The sequence below is a fragment of the Stigmatopora nigra genome, chromosome 16 (genome assembly GCF_051989575.1).
Source record: "Stigmatopora nigra isolate UIUO_SnigA chromosome 16, RoL_Snig_1.1, whole genome shotgun sequence".
Classification (NCBI taxonomy): Eukaryota; Metazoa; Chordata; class Actinopteri; order Syngnathiformes; family Syngnathidae; genus Stigmatopora; species Stigmatopora nigra.
In genome coordinates, this window is record NC_135523.1 from 6,530,051 (window position 1) to 6,548,217 (window position 18,167).

General features: G+C 35.3%; 1 protein-coding gene across 4 annotated transcripts; it reads right to left on the bottom strand.

Annotated features, from left to right (window-relative positions):
- Window positions 1-272: 272 nt before the first annotated feature.
- mpp7a (MAGUK p55 scaffold protein 7a) lies at window positions 273-17,635 on the bottom strand. 4 transcript variants are annotated; one of them, XM_077736164.1, is made up of 20 exons: window positions 17,356-17,635; window positions 16,161-16,302; window positions 9,034-9,196; window positions 8,746-8,864; window positions 8,485-8,562; window positions 8,216-8,296; window positions 7,482-7,613; window positions 7,100-7,181; window positions 6,751-6,836; window positions 6,405-6,479; window positions 5,869-6,065; window positions 5,737-5,801; window positions 5,199-5,219; window positions 4,441-4,473; window positions 3,283-3,453; window positions 3,116-3,196; window positions 2,904-2,997; window positions 2,617-2,725; window positions 2,338-2,481; window positions 273-1,876 (listed from the first exon to the last, which is right to left on the bottom strand). In XM_077736164.1, exons 3-20 carry the CDS (start codon window positions 9,068-9,070, stop codon window positions 1,697-1,699), a joined length of 1,785 nt encoding a protein of 594 aa, XP_077592290.1. In that variant the 5' UTR covers window positions 9,071-9,196; window positions 16,161-16,302; window positions 17,356-17,635; the 3' UTR covers window positions 273-1,696. The 4 variants fall into 4 exon arrangements, with proteins under 4 accessions (XP_077592290.1, XP_077592293.1, XP_077592291.1 ...); XM_077736167.1 differs by lacking the exons at window positions 16,161-16,302; window positions 17,356-17,635 and adding an exon at window positions 12,850-12,937; XM_077736165.1 differs by lacking the exons at window positions 16,161-16,302; window positions 17,356-17,635 and adding an exon at window positions 10,097-10,278.
- Window positions 17,636-18,167: the final 532 nt, after the last annotated feature.

Here is an 18,167-nt window from a genome sequence, read left to right on the forward strand (position 1 = left end):
CTGCCATCATGTGGCATTTACAGTACAGAGAATTTGATTTTTTTTAAAGGGAAGGTTTAATTATATAGTATCACATTTTCTATATTCCAGCAAACTCTTGGGGAATACTGTTCAGACACTGTTATTGTAACCACTTCTTGCTGAAGACTAAATCTTAACTTTTTGGAATGTTACTGTCAAACTGAGAAGTGTGGAAAACAAGGCATCTTCCCATAAGCCCAAGTTTTGCCCTGGCACAAATGGTCAAGACAAAGAAACTTAGTTGGTTTTTATTTTAATATAAAATGTAGCCAGTAACCTGTGCAGTAAAAATTCTAGTTTTTGTACAATAGAGATTATGATGGGATTTATGTACAGATATGAAGAGACTTGCTTATAAAATGCATTTTTTTTTAAAAATCCCTCGCATCCTCCGCCTTAGCTTGTGAGGAAATCTTGAGCAATGTACAGTTAATACAAAGCTACAATAAAACATTAAGCTATCTTAGTCCAAAGACTGTAAACAATCTGAAATTCTGGCATTTTTGCTCTTAAATAAATACATTAATATAAAACCAGGTTATTGTTAGCGTTTAGTGTGTAGAATTAAAATAAAATAAAACAATGACAACCCATCTAGTTTCTTCAATTAAACAAACCATGTGTTTGGAAAATGACTTAATGACTTGAACCAGATGTTGCAATTATTGAAATGTTCACTTTGTAAAGTAAAAATTTAGCTTGAAAAAGTGTGGATTTCTATTAATATCATAAGATTGATATTCCACACCTGATACAATGATACTCATGTAAAAAGTAAAGTGCATGGTATTTAAAAAGGAGTAATTGAGACTTTGAATAATGGAAAAAAAAGACAAATAAAGAGAAAAAGCTCTCAACTGCATTAGGGATTATAACTAGAATCTCTGAATAGAATGGCTTGTGGGAAGACCAAAAAGCAAAGACATTTTTGAATACAAATTTAGCCACTACAGCCCAATTTGTAGGATATTGCTCTGAAAATTCTATGTACAAAAAAAAAAACAAAATACACAACCCCCCATTTGTCAGAAAATATATTAATTTTCTTTAGTTAAAATAAGAAAAAAAGAGAAAAATATCAACACTTACTACCCTTCAAAATAATGTACCAAACTATGATAGAGAATAATTTCAGAAGCATACAAATAAAGGCATAGCAGAAATGTTCACTCACCCAAACTCCCTTACCTTTTGCATACTTTTACAGATATGTGAATGTGAGTTGTCAAACCAAGAACAAATGTGACAGTTCCTTTGGTTTGTAATATTTTCATCTTATAAACACATTGAAGAAAGGCTTCAGGTTGGCTGTGGTGCAGACCTGCTGGCAATGTTGCCTGTATTGTGACAGACCAGGTTAATTCAACATTTTGGTTTGGAACTAAGTACTTCATCTTGGATCTAAGACTGAAATCTAGATCATTGCCCATTTCCTAGAAATACCCTTACAGCATCCACCTTGAAATCCATTTAAACCTCAAAATATTTGAATTAGGACCTTACTAAAGGTTGAAATAAACCCAGATCCCACACATTATAATAAACTGCATTTATAGCACTTGCCTGTTGCAATCGTATCTTCCTCAAAGAACTCTCAAAAACACCTGATAAAGCAGAAATACTGCAAAAGCACCCACTTTCTTGTTATTTTACAGTCTGTGTAGATCTCACCGTCTCACGTATGAGTCCAACTCACTGGGAGCCACTGCGTGTCCATCTCTACTTGTTTTAGTGAGACACGCAGTTCGGCAAAGGCCTCCGAAAGGCTATCGTTTACTATGACCTTCTCAAATAGATGTCCATACTGATTCTCCATTGTCTGGGCAGTTACCAACATCTCCTGAAAGTCCTCTTCCTGTTAGGTGTGAAAAATAGAAGATAACAGAACAGACAGGTTCACATACTGTAAAGCAAAATACAATACAGTAATACCTCGACATACGAGTGCCAGACATACGAGCAATTTGGGATACGAGTAAAGTTTTGATATACGAGCAGACAGCGGACACGAGATGCTGCTCATAAGAACATCATGGGCACTGGTTCTCACCCCGCAACTCCCTTGTGTAATGTGTCTGGTTGCAACTCCCTCTTTGTAATGTCTCTGCGAGCACTGGGCGGAGCGTTGCATTTTTGGCATGTTTTTTTTTCCCGTTAGTCAGTGCCCTAACCCTAACCTGCTAAATACATTTTAGCCAGTTGATCTGATGTTGACAAGTAAGAGCATGCCCATATGTCAATACAATATGGTATTCATTCAAATTGTCAATGAGTTATTATAAACAAACTGAATTTTTAAAAAATCTGGGGACTCACTGTAAATGACTTGGAAGATCCCTTATCATCTTTGCGTGAAATTAGTTTTGCATTTATCCTCGTCTCTCTCAGTCTCTCAATTGTAGGAGGCTTCACAAAAACTATAAATGGTTTAAACTCTGCTGTTCGCAAGTGCTTTAATATCTGGAAGACAACAAAAAAAGACAAAAATTCCAAAAGCTCAAAATTGGTGTAGGCATGGGTTATAAATTGCAAAAAAATGATAGATAAGTAGAACCTAGTAGAAAAGATAACGAAGAAACGATTTGAGCTACTCACATGAGGTTGGACATCTAATAAACATACTTTGTTTCTAGCAAGGACAGACCGTATTGAGTCAAAACTTGTCCCATAGTAATTCCCTTTGTATTCACCAAACTCGAGGAACCTGAGAAGAGAGATTGAAAGAGGAAATAAATAAATAAATATGTAGAACTGAGATTATCTCAGTTCTAAAATCCAGAGGAGTCTTTAGTAGGACTATCCAATCTATCTGTTTCATTATGATTTGAATTTCTTTATATATGTTTTCATTGGGCATTAACATCAACTCCAATTGTGCTTACTTATTGTTGTGAATATCAGTCTCAAAGAGATGTTTTGATATGAAATAGTATTCAACTCCATCATTCTCCAGGTTCTTCTTAGGCCGACTTGTATCTGAAAGAGAAAGAGAGACAGAGATCATTAACAGTGAATGAGGCATGAATAACTCAATCTTAGTGTTAGTCCAAAAAATGTGGTGCTCAATTGATATTGTCTATAAAAAAATACATACGTGGGATAGTCACACTAAAGTGCTCTGGATCAGAAATCAAAAGTTTCCTTTTAAGCTCGTTCAAGCCAATCCCAGTCGGTCCTACAAAAAGACAAACCCACAGTTAATCAGTCAAACTCAATTTGACAAATTGTACTTCTTTATGTATCTACCAGCACCCTACTCACCAACTAGGACCACCAGCCGGTGTTTAGCTTTACTTGGCCTCTGGTATTTAGTGACCTCTTCATAAGTGGGAACGTCGGCTGTGTCATAAATTTCACTTTTCTTACACTCGTACATGGACTTGTTAGTCTTTTTGTCCTTCCTGCTGAGACGGAAACTTCTTCTAAACCCAACTAGAATCAAAACATAAAGAAGAAAAAATGGCAAAGGAGAATTATTAATTAAATTTAGATTCATAATGTAATGTCCAGAGAACAAACTCTCTTTGCGTGACTATACGCAATCAGTAATTTCAATGTTCCCAACAATGCTCCATTCATTAAATGCCCACTACCACAAAATGCAACATTTGTGGAAGTTGTGTCAGAATGGGTGTCCAGTGTAAAACTTGTGGCAAATCTATCATGCGCATCAAAGTTTTGCTGTGGCGACCTGTCAGATGAACTGAAAAGTCAGTCAAGCTCAGTTCAAGATTGTCATCTTTAGCCACTTTATGTATGACCAAAACTGAGCAAAGAAATGATGAAACTATGAACTTTGGTCAATGTAATATTACATTACATACACCCATAAAAGCAAATAGTTGACTGGTCATTGAACTAATAATAAAAACATTAGGTAAGCATTTAGGAGAGGAATCTGTTGATTAGGTATGACAAGAAGAATGACAACAATTTCCATAAAAACAGACATTAAAAAGATTGTACTGCTCCCTCCATTCAGGGAGCAGCTGAACCTAGGGAAGCTTACAAATTGGGTTCTATTCAGTCACAGGGTACATAAACAGGTATATAAATGTAAATTAATAATGGTATTACACAACTGTCACTAGTCATCACAGTAAGGGTGAGTACAAAATTCTCTGACAGCTGTTCACAAGACATTGTGGTAAACACAAGTGAACTTTCTTGCACACTTTCAAAACAAAGCCATCAATTTTAAATGCAGTAGTTAGAATACCAAAATACAGTGTGGAAAAAAATACTGGTTAAAGAAAAATCTGACGAGCACACACGGAAAGAAAGGGAATTGAATAAACGTATCTTAAGCGATTTCCAAATGTTGATGTTAGTAAAGAGAGGATTTTTTTCAATCTGAGGTTGAAATAAAAGGTACACATTGAAATAATTGGGAGAGTGGAAAAGAACGAAATATCTCACCTAGGTGGTAACCGCTAATAAAGTCAGGATCCTCTGATGAAGAAAAAGGAAGCAAGAAGGGGCCAAAACAGTGGCATATTATCATAATCAAAAGAAAGGATGGGAAGCGACAAAAATAGGAACCAAGCCCCATACACAGAAAATTGTTGTTTTTTAATCTGAACGAATGTACACAATTACCACGTATGGCGACAAAGAACAACAGGCTAAGAATACTGATAAAAATGGTACCAATTCATCAACCATCCCATGTAGGGATGAGGGGGAGCTACAGTATGTGAACAAATCAAGATCATATGAGACAAAAACTACTGCTGTTGATAAAACTTGTTGAATTTTCTGGCTTATATTGGATTGAATAGAAGAAGAAGAAAAAAAACACTAAAAGTAGCACTGTTGGACTGTCACATTTTAAATATTTGTTTAGTAACATAAGTGACAATGTACTGTATGTTAACCAATGGCAAACCAATTTATCAGATGAATTAATAAATACATATTTAGTTCTGTCAATAAAACCAAAGTATGCACATGAACAATTTAGATGAGTGTTTTAGGTTTTTTTAAAAGAGGTTATGCTATTTCCTCTGCAAAACCATCATCAATAAAGCACTATTAAATGAGAGGTGTTATAAATTTTACCTTCAATTTTCTCAACTGTCAGAATGAGTAAAAGAAGCAAGAAATTAAATTGAGCATGTTAGCTTGAAGGTTGGTTTTCAATGAAGAAGGGAAAAATAGAAGATGGAAACACCTACCAAATTCTACAGCCACATCATCTTAAAAAAGCAAGACAAACAGTTAATTGGCTTCATAAAAGTTATTAAACTACTAACCTAAGATAATATATATGAATGTATCCCCCTTAAAATAGTTGTTTACACAATATTACTTCTGTGCAACCACAACTAAAATTGCACACTAAAGAGCAAAAACAACTTGCAGTCCAACACACTAAAGAAAGGGATCTAAAAAAACAATGTAAAGTATAACATATTTAAAACTGCTGTAATGTATGGCTTTTCCTTAATAGGACATACTACATACAAGTTTATGCATTTAATATAAAAGTAGAAACTCCTTTAGGGGGGAGCTATTATACAGATTTAGACGCAAAGTGAGTTGAATGTATGCATATATAATTGATTTGATTGTAAACAAATCTGTCATTTTGATTCACATAGTGAAGAAATGTTATATGCATGTCTTCTTCCCTTTGTGGAAAACTTTGAAAACCCTTGTTTGTAAGGCATACAACAACATACTTCATTTTTCTATCATACAACGGAAACTTACAGGATCGTCGAATAGAAGATCTCTGGATTGGGAGGTTTGTGGAAGAACTTTTCAAAGCAAATCTCCTGTAAAGGTCAAAAAGAGGTAATTGTGAATTTGGGCCCAGAGGTCTTTGTATTTTTTTTCCTTCACCTTTCTTGGAACTGTTTGGAAGGGATTAGGCCAGCTCGGGGGTTAGCATCCCCTTCGTGTTTTGCTTGCCACCAGGTTGCATCATCTTGGCTCATGATCTGAAGAATGGTGCCCCTTTTGAAGCCGAGTCCAGCCTCCTTACACGGGATGGCTTTGTCGTTTTTTGGGTCATAGTCAAAAAGTGCTTTTACAAACATCTGAAAATACAGATGACAAGGGACAGAGGAGAAAAGCTGTTTGTTACTTTCTTTAAAATCTGAAGGGCAAGAAAATCATTCAAGTCTGTTAACTTAATGTATGCTTTTCTGTCATTTTAAAATAAATACAGTGATGAATATTAAAAATGACCATCTTAACATGGCAAGGAATAAACCCATGTGTAGGTTGCTGATTTGACTATGTAATAATCATTCCAGTACAAATTGTATCCCATTAATATAACTGCAGTAGTAACTGGCCTATTTATGTTGTCAGACTTTGAAAGGATACAATTTAAAGATTTAAAAATGTAAACAAACAACTCAATCAGGTATTACCTTTGCCTCCTTGCTTGTTGCATCATCCTTAGCCCCGGGAACAATTTTGAATGTAATTGCTCCTTGTGACTGGACCTGAATATTCGATGAGACAAAATAAAAACAATGGGTTAGGTGACTAATACATAGCTAATTTGAGGGTAGTTCTACTTGGAAAAACTACAGGGTATTGTGTCACTTTCCAGCGGCATGGTGTCGCGCCATGGAAGTGGTTATGGATGGAAAAAATATGGATGGAAATGGAAGTCACAGATTCCTGGATGAGTGGAAGGAAGTATTTGTCTAACAAATGAGAAGTGTTATATTGGAGAAGCAAATAGAGAAGTCAGGAGAGGACAGGTCGTACCAGAATGCGTATAATTTCCTCTGGTTTCTTGTCATCCACTGGGATTCCATTCACCTCCTTCAGCTCGTCCCCAACATGAATAAGGCCTGTTAAATAGAATTACTAATCAGAAGCTACACAATACAATTTCAGTATGTTAATCTAAATGTATTGCACATTTTATTGCTGGTAGCCCTAAAAAATAGTCATGGAACTGTTTAAGATTACCTAGACTTGACAATATGTGCTTATAAATGGCATGCTTGTTTCCCTAACTCCCACAAGTAAAAAAAAAAAAACAGATGCTAGATGTGTTCCTGACAATACCATACAATACCATGAAATAAAGCTGTCTTTTAATGTAACATACCACTTCTATCTGCAGCTCCACCTTTCATGATTCGTGCTACAAGGATGGCTCCCGTGAAATCATCTTGCTTTATCGTTGCTCCCTTATAAAAAAAAAAGTGCATGACACCAATAAAAAAAAATACATCCAGACATTTCTGGATTACAAATATAAAATGTGGCTCCGTTGGAACATATAACATAACATAGTAATTATAAAGGTAGGAGTTAAAATGATCTTAGGCACTTTCACTATATTGACAGCAACTCAATATAGTATGAATTGCTTTGCAAGAGAAAAGGTATTTAGTACAATAGTACATGTGTTCTTACATAGCGTTAAGTATATACATAGTAGTTACGTCATTTGCCGACAAGCAAAATGATAGTGTGGGTTGTCTTACCAGTGGTTCCTTGTTTTTAACTAGTCTTATGATTTTTACAGAATCCTCATCATCATTCATGTCTTCAGGCAATGGAGGTAGTTCAGGGTCATAGTTTTTTTGTGCAACCATGTCATGGACTGACAGAAGACTCTAGAAAAATTCAATGAAGAGCACACATTTTTACTATAGAATATTAACTTTCTAATGACGGGGATTTAGAAAATTAATTAATCAAAATACTGAGAATTAAGTGGGCCATTACACAAAGCAGCTTCTATGTGTATAAAACCATATTAAAAATTATTTTAATTTTAACATTCATTCAAATGACTAATTTGCATATCATACAATAAAATCCCAAGAGATGGCAATATATATATATATATATATATATATATATATATATATATATATATATATATATATATATATATATATATATATATATATATATATATATATATATATATATATATATATATATATATATATATATATATATATATATATATATATATATATATATATATATATATATATATATATATATATATATATATATATATATATATATATATATATATATATATATATATATATATATATATATATATATATATATATATATATATATATATATATATATATATATATATATATATATATATATATATATATATATATATATATATATATATATATATATATATAAAAAAACACAATTTTAGACATTCATAGTATACAATTCTTACCTTCAAGTGAGGTTTGGCTAAAAGCTTTAGAAGCTCCTTTATTTCTTGATTAAGTGGTTTCCCTTGAAGCTCAACAGTCAACTGAAAAATAAAGTTTCTTATATTATAAATGAACCATTTGAGAATGTAAATTCTGCATTCAACCACTTAACTGAATTAACTATCAGTCTAACCATCCAAACCTATCCGACATATGTTTAGGTTCTTATGTATTGTGCTAAATTCATATTGTGGTCCTTTCTCCCCTTACTTGATTTTGAACCACTTACTTGACTACACAGACTTTCAGCATTGTTCAAGACAGGAGCGGGTTTGCACTCTTCATAATGCTGCAGCTCATCATGAATCTGCAAAGACAGTTTGTTTATTACTGTATACGGAAAGAATGAATGGGATGTTGAGGCTCCCACACAACAGTGTTCAATGGGAAGATCCAAATGACAGCCATATAAACACATAAGTTAAATTATTTGTATCTGTCAAAGAATAGTCACATTGATAAACAAAATATTCCAATTGAGTTGTTTTACCAAGAACAGCAAATGGAGGCTTCTCTCTCCAAACATGCCCTGGAGGAAGGTTGTCTCATCAGGGTGGCTGGTATGGGGCTTCAGTTTTGAAGGTAATGCTGCTAGCAACTCATATAGCCCTTTAAAATGGGAGGTTTTGTATTTTTTCAGAATCAATGGGAATCACTTCACTATTATAAATGAATCAATAGTGTTTTATATCAAAAACAATTGCAAAAACATCTAGCAAAATGGATATGACAAAAACGATCAAATATCTCAGATTTAGTGCATCAAAATCGTTTGTACCTGGCTCGTGGGCCACTCCAGTGGTGAGGGCAGGCATGGCTCCTGCCACTTACCGCCCTCTCAGGCTGTGTGAAATAGCAGTGAGGCAACAAGGTTATGAGTTCCTCACCAGCTCTCCCCAAGGACCATCTGAATTTGCAGACAGATCTTATGCTATGGAAACCTGTGAGAACAGAGCATAACGCACCATCAGAGAACTGTTACAGATGCAAACACATTTCAAATCATGATGTGTCTTTGGGGCTGTTGAATAAGGCTTTTTGGTTCCTACAAGTAACAACTGTTCACTTTACTCTAGTTATTCTGGGCCTGAAATCTTATCGGATCGTGAGGTAACCATGTTTTCCAAGCCTGAATATGAGAAGTATGCCTTTTGTTGCATGTGAGGAGGAATGACTCCATAATGTCCAATATTAGAAATGCCCCTTTGCTCAGAGGGAGAAATTATGGAGTACGCCAAGGGTGTTTTAAAAGGCACAAAAGGATGATAAAAAAGTATATCACCATGTCAGTTCTGCTTACAAAATTTTATTGGTCAGGTTAAAGACACTTCTTCAGGTGGCTAACATATGATGCACTCTTCTGCTCACTTTACTTGCAAGATCCTCTCGGAATCCAATAACATCTTAAAAGACTCTACTACCATCTGGTGGATATAGTACACGAGAGTAGTAAAATGCTAAGACAACTTGGACTAAAGTAGAAAAATATCCTTTGTTATTTTCCTACATTTATATTTTCCAACCCCTTAAAACACCACCAGTACTTGTTCAAATGCTCTCTGATATTCATCTTGTGTAAACATCTGATAGGTAGCAGTAGATTGTTTGTTTACCCCGCCAGATAAGAAATAACGTGAATCAGAAAGGGATGGCTAGTTACAAACACACCCACACAGATATTATCAATATCACAACTTTGCAAAAGGCAAACTGTACAATTACAATAGAATAGGTTGGAGTCCACTTGTTTCCAATTAAAAGTAAATTATTAATTTAAACAAATATGCATGACAAAATGTTTTGAAATCACAACTAAAACGTAAAATTTGGGATTTACATACCAGTTGTAATGTAAATAACTGCATGACACAACCAAAGCATCCCTCCACTGCTGACATCAAGGCATCAGGTTTGCTGTCCTTAATTGTCCTGTACTGTCAGAGTAGCACCAACCACTATAACTGAAACTGATCTCCTGATTACATTAGAGAGGCTCCTTACAGCACACCTTTAAATTACTCCATACATCTCACAGGAGTCATTTGCTTTAAGCCCTCCGATCCAATAACTTCAGTAGCTGCAGATTCCCTCAACTGTGATTGGTTTACCTACATAAATCCCCATTGAGATTATAACCTCCATAGAATACTCACTTATTTTGCACCCATAGTGTATATTGTTAAGAATCACCATTTAGCAATGAACTTATTGAAAAAGACACTAATGCAGGCCTTTACAAGTGCATTTCGGTGCTCATAAACAAATAACATGGCAAATTAAAGTAGTAATTGGCAAAATTGTGACACTTAAGTATGTACGTTTGTAATGTTAGTTGTAACCTCATGTAATAGTTTAAATGTTTACTAAATTTGACATTTTTACAATACCAAAACAAATAAAATGAGTGTCAATTTTACAAAGTCGGACATAACATGCAGTAATGAATGAATAATGAATCAATGAATGCACTGGTGTAACAAGATTCTGAGTTCACTGAATGAGTAAGGTGTGTTACAACATTGCAAAGCAATATCAATCAAGTTAATTTTTAAAGCATAACTAAACAAGTGAGGGTGCAGAAGTTATAATAATCAAAGGATCGATCATCCAAAACAAATGGAGGAAATCCATAAATACAGATAACAATCGGGAAAACAAACTATGGGACACAAAAGAACACCTACCTGATAACGTTCTTCCTGCAACTGAAACGCACCTTGACACGCATGTGCGAGCACACCCACTCAATTTACAGTGCAAGAAAAAACATCCTTCCATACAGGAAGTGACCCGCCCACTAGGTATTGCTGTTTACCTGATCAGACCTGAAACACGAGTTTCCCTGTCAAAAGGCAGACTGAGCTCCACCCTCTATTAAACCTGACTATAATTTCAATATGACCACAAATAAACGGTTAGTTTTCTGAGTCATTGAGGCCACAAGTTTGTTTCTGTCGTTAGTACTTAACAAAGTATATTTTATAGGCGGAGTGGGATGGAAGTTGAGCTTTAATCACTTTCCCCTTTGTTTGAGTGGGTTCCTGAGCAGTTTATCTTTTCGAGAATAAAAGTTGCAGAATTTAGCAAAATTCGTAGTCACGGTAGGAGGAGAAGAAACATGTTGTTGTTTTCTGATTTTCTTGTTTTAAGAGGTCGGTTAGAAATGAATAGATCGTTTGAATCAACACCATCATAGCATCAACTTTTATATTAACGCCATTTAGAAGATTACTGTAATAGGAAGTTGCCAGACACCATGTTTTCCATACTATGTCACAATGTCATTCTTTAATGACGCACAAGGGACATTCATAATTTTGCTCTAAAAACCACAGAAAAAATGCAAAGATCGAGGCAAGTGACAAATACTCCGATCAAAAATAAATGATTCATGATCTGCAGCGGTTTTATTCAACACTTATTATCCTGGCCTCTGTTCTGCTTCTGATTTTCATACAAGAACAGCAGCTCTTTGTCTTTCCCTGCCCTATTAAAAAGGCCACAGTCAGTGTCAGTCACCACTCACACATTCCTCTCTCACACGCATTCATAGCAGGATGGGTTGCCCGAGAATTGGTAATGGGAAATATCATCCCATCCATCCCAGACATGAAATGAGGATGGGTGGGTGATGACCATAAAAGCACATGAATGATGATGTAGTGAATGGAAAGTACATTTCCCATGTAAACGGCTATGCTTTGTTGTTCTGTTTAAGAGATCAGCACACTCATTGTCTTTACGTATAGTGCACTGCGTTCTGTATATCCTCACATTAATTAGATAGTGGATTTGTGCAGCAATGTGAGACAAGAAAAGAACAGCACGTAGCCATAAGCCTTACTAATCTGCAAGTCTATAATATGTCAGTGTTGCTTGGTAACCTTCATGATGCCAACCTATTAATAGGATGAATTATACCTGTAGAATCGACTCGCTGGGATGCGATAGAAGATACTATCTAGATCTAGATAGTGTAGAGGCGGTACTTAAGAGTACTTAGTTCATGCTGAAAACAATGTAAAACTAAGTTTAATGCAGACACGTGTTGCATATGCTCAATATTATGCTTTGTGTGGAAGTTTGTTCATTAACACATGCAAAAATCAAGTGTGAGACCAAAATGTGATATATCTAGATTGGGTGTGAAATGTTCAAACTAATGAATGCAATTTCAAATTGTGTGATTCAGTTTTAAAAATATACGGTCTAATGTAATTACATTTTTTCACCTAACTATTCAAGTATATAAATGGTGGTACAGCTTATAGCAGAGATTTCCGGCACTCATTTTTACTGGGGAGAGATGGTGCACAGATGAAAACCAGTGACAGTAGCTTTCTATTTGCATATATAAAAAGCATTCCAAACCACTGATCCTCAATGCAACTATGCTCTCATTCAACATCCTTTGCAGGACCAAAGGCAAACGGAGGCATCTTTCACATCAAAGAAAGACATATAGTCCATGCACATCCCAGCAAAAATATTCTTGTTTAAAAGTGAAAAGAGCATTACTATGGGTCATTACTATTTTCGCCAATCAAACTCAAGTATCACAGACCGTCCCGTCTCCTTGACACACATTGCTTACCTATTGTAGTATGTGTGGCAATTAGAATTTGATTTGAGTCTCAAGGGGAAAAATTGGAATAGACATTAGTTTAGAACAATAAAAAGTATTTGTTTTAGTGGCAAATTTTTAACAATTTTGAATGTACTGATGTCATAAAATGGCTTGTATATGATGTCATTTGTGGTTTCTTTCCTTTTTCAGAGGTTAAAAAACAAAGAAAATGTGATTTGCATACACAAATACTTTATATATCAATAGGGTAGCTTGACTGGGTGGTGGTGGTGGGGGGGGGGGGGTTGAAAACAAAATAAATATTCCACTGCACAGTGGAAACAGGATAGAAGAGATCTGTACTTTAAAACCAGTTCATTTTGTGACAATCTAGTGGCACAATAAATATTGTAGAAAAACCTTTAAGGAGCTTCTATTACAGAAAGAATGCCAACATGTTTTCAGTGAAATTGATTGATACTTGCATGCCACATCAGTGATGGTTACCCCATGTTAACTTCCCAGCCACAATGAGGCATTAACAACACTAGCATTAAACCAATTTAATTTATGAAAATAAGACATAAATGTCCTTTTATGGGTCTGGATTTCTATGGTTGTTGCATGACAATAACCTAACCCGTATCATCAGTCAGCTTGGCAAGAGCTAAAAAGTCATCCGGATTTCGCAAAGAGAAAAAAAAGGACATACTCCAGCTTGCATGGAGAGAGTGATGCAAAACAAAAACAGGATCGACCAATGACACGAAAGACAGGAAAGGGTGCATTTATTATCTCCTGAATGTCCGCAACAAAAGGCCACTGTCTGTTAGCACACCAATTAACACATTCCACCTCCATGCCATGAAGTGGACATGATCAACAGAATACAAGCTTGCGTGTGTGTGTCCCCCCCATTTCCTGGCATCCCCAATCATTTGCATGGGCTTTACATGGGTTGCTAGGAAATTGTGAATTGCCACGAACTCAGCGTGGGAAAAACAATGTGACAATTGTGCATCCTTCCATCATGCCCTTAAATCTAAATGACTAACATCATTTAAATGCCATTTTACAGTGACTAATAGTATCTAACAATGATTTGGAAATGGCCAACAAGGGGCTTAACTACACACTCAGTCATTCAATTTCATTGCATTATAGTGGAAGTGTATTAGTCTAAATTGTGGGAATATTCATAAATCATCCGCCAAATAAATGCCGAGGGGGACTGCATCCACATCCTGAATCAAGTTTGTAATCTGAGGCTACACAGACAAATCAAGTTTGTACCTGCTTTTGCACATATAAAACTTTAGTAATTATGGCTTTAGGTTATGTGAGGGGGCATTTTTTATTAGATAATGTTTTTATTGTTGTTTTGCAAAAGAAAGTGTATTTTTTTTATTGGTAATGTTAAGTGATTGTGCTTCAATTGCCAAAAATGTGTCAATCTTTTCACTATGTTTCTTGGAAAATATAGTATAGAGGAATCATGACATAATACTGTCTAAATAAGACACAACTTTGCAATAAATGTCATTATGTTATGTAAATTAGATATTGCTGATACTTATGAAAGGTTAACCGGGCTATACCAAAGATACTTGTTTATTTCTGTGGATGATACTAACGCCGAGCCACTTCATTACACAACAACTCATTCACTGGTGAAGTTTATGGCTGCAGCTGGTTACATCACTCTGAAATATAGATACCGTACATTTTATGCACTCCATTAAACTCAGTTGACCTAAAAGCAACCTTTGGTAGTGACAGAATTATTGCAAATGTTCAGTATTTGTAGCTGATGTGATTGACATGCAACACTAATGCATACAGGTGAGCATGGAGAGGAAAAACCCAAAGAGTAAAAGTTGGCATTTTCTACAGACCATTGGAGCGATGTATTTGTTTGATTTGCCTAAATGTATTTAAGTTACAGCCTGATCAAAATGTTGCAAGTTTGGAAAGAAAAAAAAATGAGGAGACCACAAAAAGTATCATGGAATCATCTAAAATTGTTATATCGTTGATTTGCCTGGTTATGCAACAAAATACATTGTGCTAAGATTCCTATCAATTACATTTATTTATTTTAAGAGGGAAGAACGTGCCACGACTGTGTATCTTGAAGGGAAAAAAAATTAAAACTGTTTTCAATTAGAATATATAGACAGTTGAATTACTGCCAGATGGAGCATAATGAAGACTAGTAGAAACCAGATTTGACATCAACGTGTCCCAAAAATATTTCAAGAGCTTCTGAGTGCATTTGGAAAAAGAAAACAAACAAAAAAAACATTACGCAATTACGGATAATTAACCACACTAGTGGTTGGAAAGTGCCTAAGGTTTAACTTTGCAGAGACATTTCATATCAAATTGTTTATTCATTCATTTTCCAAACCACTTATCCTCACAAGAGTCACGATCTATTGGCACCAGGTAGAAGACACCCCAAAATCTGTGACTATCCAATCACGGGGTTCGAAGTGAGAACCATTTTCGCTAACATACTTAAGGGCATATTACAGTGTTCAAACAGCCTACCAAACACATGGTGACGACCCAACTGACTGACAAAACACAGGCCTCTAACTATATGCCCTCAGACAAAATGATCACTCCTTTGGGGGGGGGCGTTGTCATCCTTGAATGAATCATAAAGGCAACAACACACAGCGATTGTCTGTTTTGTTCTGTCACTGTCACTGAACCAACCAGATTTTTTTTTTTAAATCCAGTATGACCCAGTCACGAGTAATGAACATAAAACAGTAATGTCACATTTTAGACAATAGATGTAAGAGAAGCCACTTTATTGGCAACATGCAAATGACATATTATTATTCTTGTCTGCGAGCAACAAGCAGTGTAAAGAACAATTGTCCTCTGTGAGGTTATTCTAAACAAATGAGGCATGGTGTGTGTATATACTGAAAGAAAACCTACCTCTTTAGGACAATCAAGAGTATCACTACAGTGTTGTTCATTCAATGTGACCCCACCAAGAACATGACATTAATCCCTATGTCCCTTAGTGCGAGTAACCTCACAATTTCATTGTGGAATAACATTGGGGGATTAGTGATACCATGGAATAATACAATGATTAAAATCAGGATAGGTAGTGAATGGATGGATGAATGAATAGGAAACACACTTTTAAATGGAAATACTGAATGCACAAATAAATAAATGAAATGTTTGATGAATGGGAATATAAATTAGTTAATGCAGGTATAAATATCACATAATATCATTTAATTGCACTAAAAAAAGAGAGAGATTCAGACATGCACTTGACTATTTGCATTCTCGGCTTTTTTTCTCACTTTGTATCCAAACGACTGCATTCCTGGAGTTGAAACTTCTTGTGATTCAGTATTCTCACACATCCCATGGCCAAGTTAGTGACCCTCCAAGCCGGGAATAAAACCTTTGGAATGTGAGCAATGTAAGGAGATTAGGAGACACCTGTAGAGACAACCAAAACATTAGGCAAACCATCTGAGCTGCTTTGACTTTCTCCCTAAGCTTGTCTTCCCTTGTCTAGTTCTCATCATTCAGACTAATGAAACAATAACACTCATTTCATGTATTCAAAACAACAAACACCAAGGAGTAGTCAGTTAATGTAAACCGAAGAATTTAAGTTTGTAAATTGGTTAGTGGGATCTTATAAATTTATTGATGATGACAACTATTTTAAAGAAGTGCAACATTTACTGGGCTAATGTACTGCATAAAATACTTTCTCTTCCCTGTAAAGAATACAAATTATTGCCCAATTTTGATTTTTAATCCACAAATTAAAAAAATAATGTGTGCATTTTTCTAAGCACACACACAAAAAAAGCAACAACAACCCCCAGACAAAAATCGTACAATGTTGGACGGCAAAACCAAATGGATCTTCTTTAATTATTACATACAAACTCAAAAGTATGTAAATGACTGAGTTGGGTTGCGGGGGAGGATGACAAAGTGCTGAGTTTACAGAAACCGTGGTAGTGTGTGTCATACTATAACTCCCTTCAGTAGACTTTATTTTACAGGTCTAAGTTACTTTCTTTATGTATTTTATTTATTATTTCAGATACTACATGGATGAGTGGGTGCATGGAAGGATAGATGGACAAATAGATAGACACATTATCAAAATAATGATTTCTATTTTCTGCCATAAGACTTTAAATGTAATATTTTGATAATATATTATTACTACATTAAAAAGATCTGCTTATTTATTACCAGAGTACTCTCATGTTACATTTGTATTCACCTAAAAGGATGATATATACGTACAGATTGGTTGTAAAGGGAAGTTCGTCCAGTGATATTTTAGCATTTTTAAATCAATTAGATAACTTAAAAGTAAAACTTGAGCACATACACAAAATCGAAAATAAGTATGCTTGTTAATGTCAAATTATTGCACCTTTTAAACTTAAAAAAAAGCGAAAATCATGCTCTCTCGACAAGTACATTTCTCAATACATCATAGTACTTTAGAACGCTGCTACTTACTTTGCATTTGAAGTAGTAGTTAAAGAGTTCTCGCTAGCCTTTGTATATTCCAGACATTACTATAACATATTTTTTTTATTATTTGTAGTAGTTTCCACTTGAAAAAGGGTGATTTGGTCCTTGATAACTTTCTCCCCGCATCAGTTCAGCGTGCATATCTGCTAAAATGAGCTTTCACAATGTTACTTCTTGTTGTGTGGCAAGAATACGATTATATTTCGCGTACTGACTTGAAAGCAGTTTGTTTATTCAGATAACACTGTTTGTTGGGAAAGTGGAAAATGTTTCACTGATCTACGGTCTGTGTCATACAGGGCGCTGGCAAACAAGAGGCAGCCTCACCCGTTTGTTCATTGGCCAACACCGTAAAAGGGCGGACTGTTTTCTTAAATGCTTAGTCTTCATTGGTTCTCTGAATAGCCAATCCCTGGCAAGCAATCTTGATATTTTCGTTTCATTCAGGTCATTCATAAAAAAATCATCCAATGGTGGAACAATTCCTGCTTTCATTAGGAATATTTTGCCCGGTTAACACAACTCGTGCTCGTATTGTGGCCCGATATAGTTTTCCTGTGCATAGGCGGTTAGTTGCCTCCCCCCAAAGGCCATGTGTAGACAAAACAAGCGGGCGTGTCTGTGACCAACTTGAAGCAATGTCAAACATTGTCCACTAGATGGCAGTGTTGCTCAACACATCCATTTGTGGTTATATGCGTGGCTATGAATTAACATCCAGGAATAATTTTGAATGTAACTCGTTTATTTATATTCTCCTTTTAAGTTAAATTATACGCCTTAGGTTTGAGTTTGAC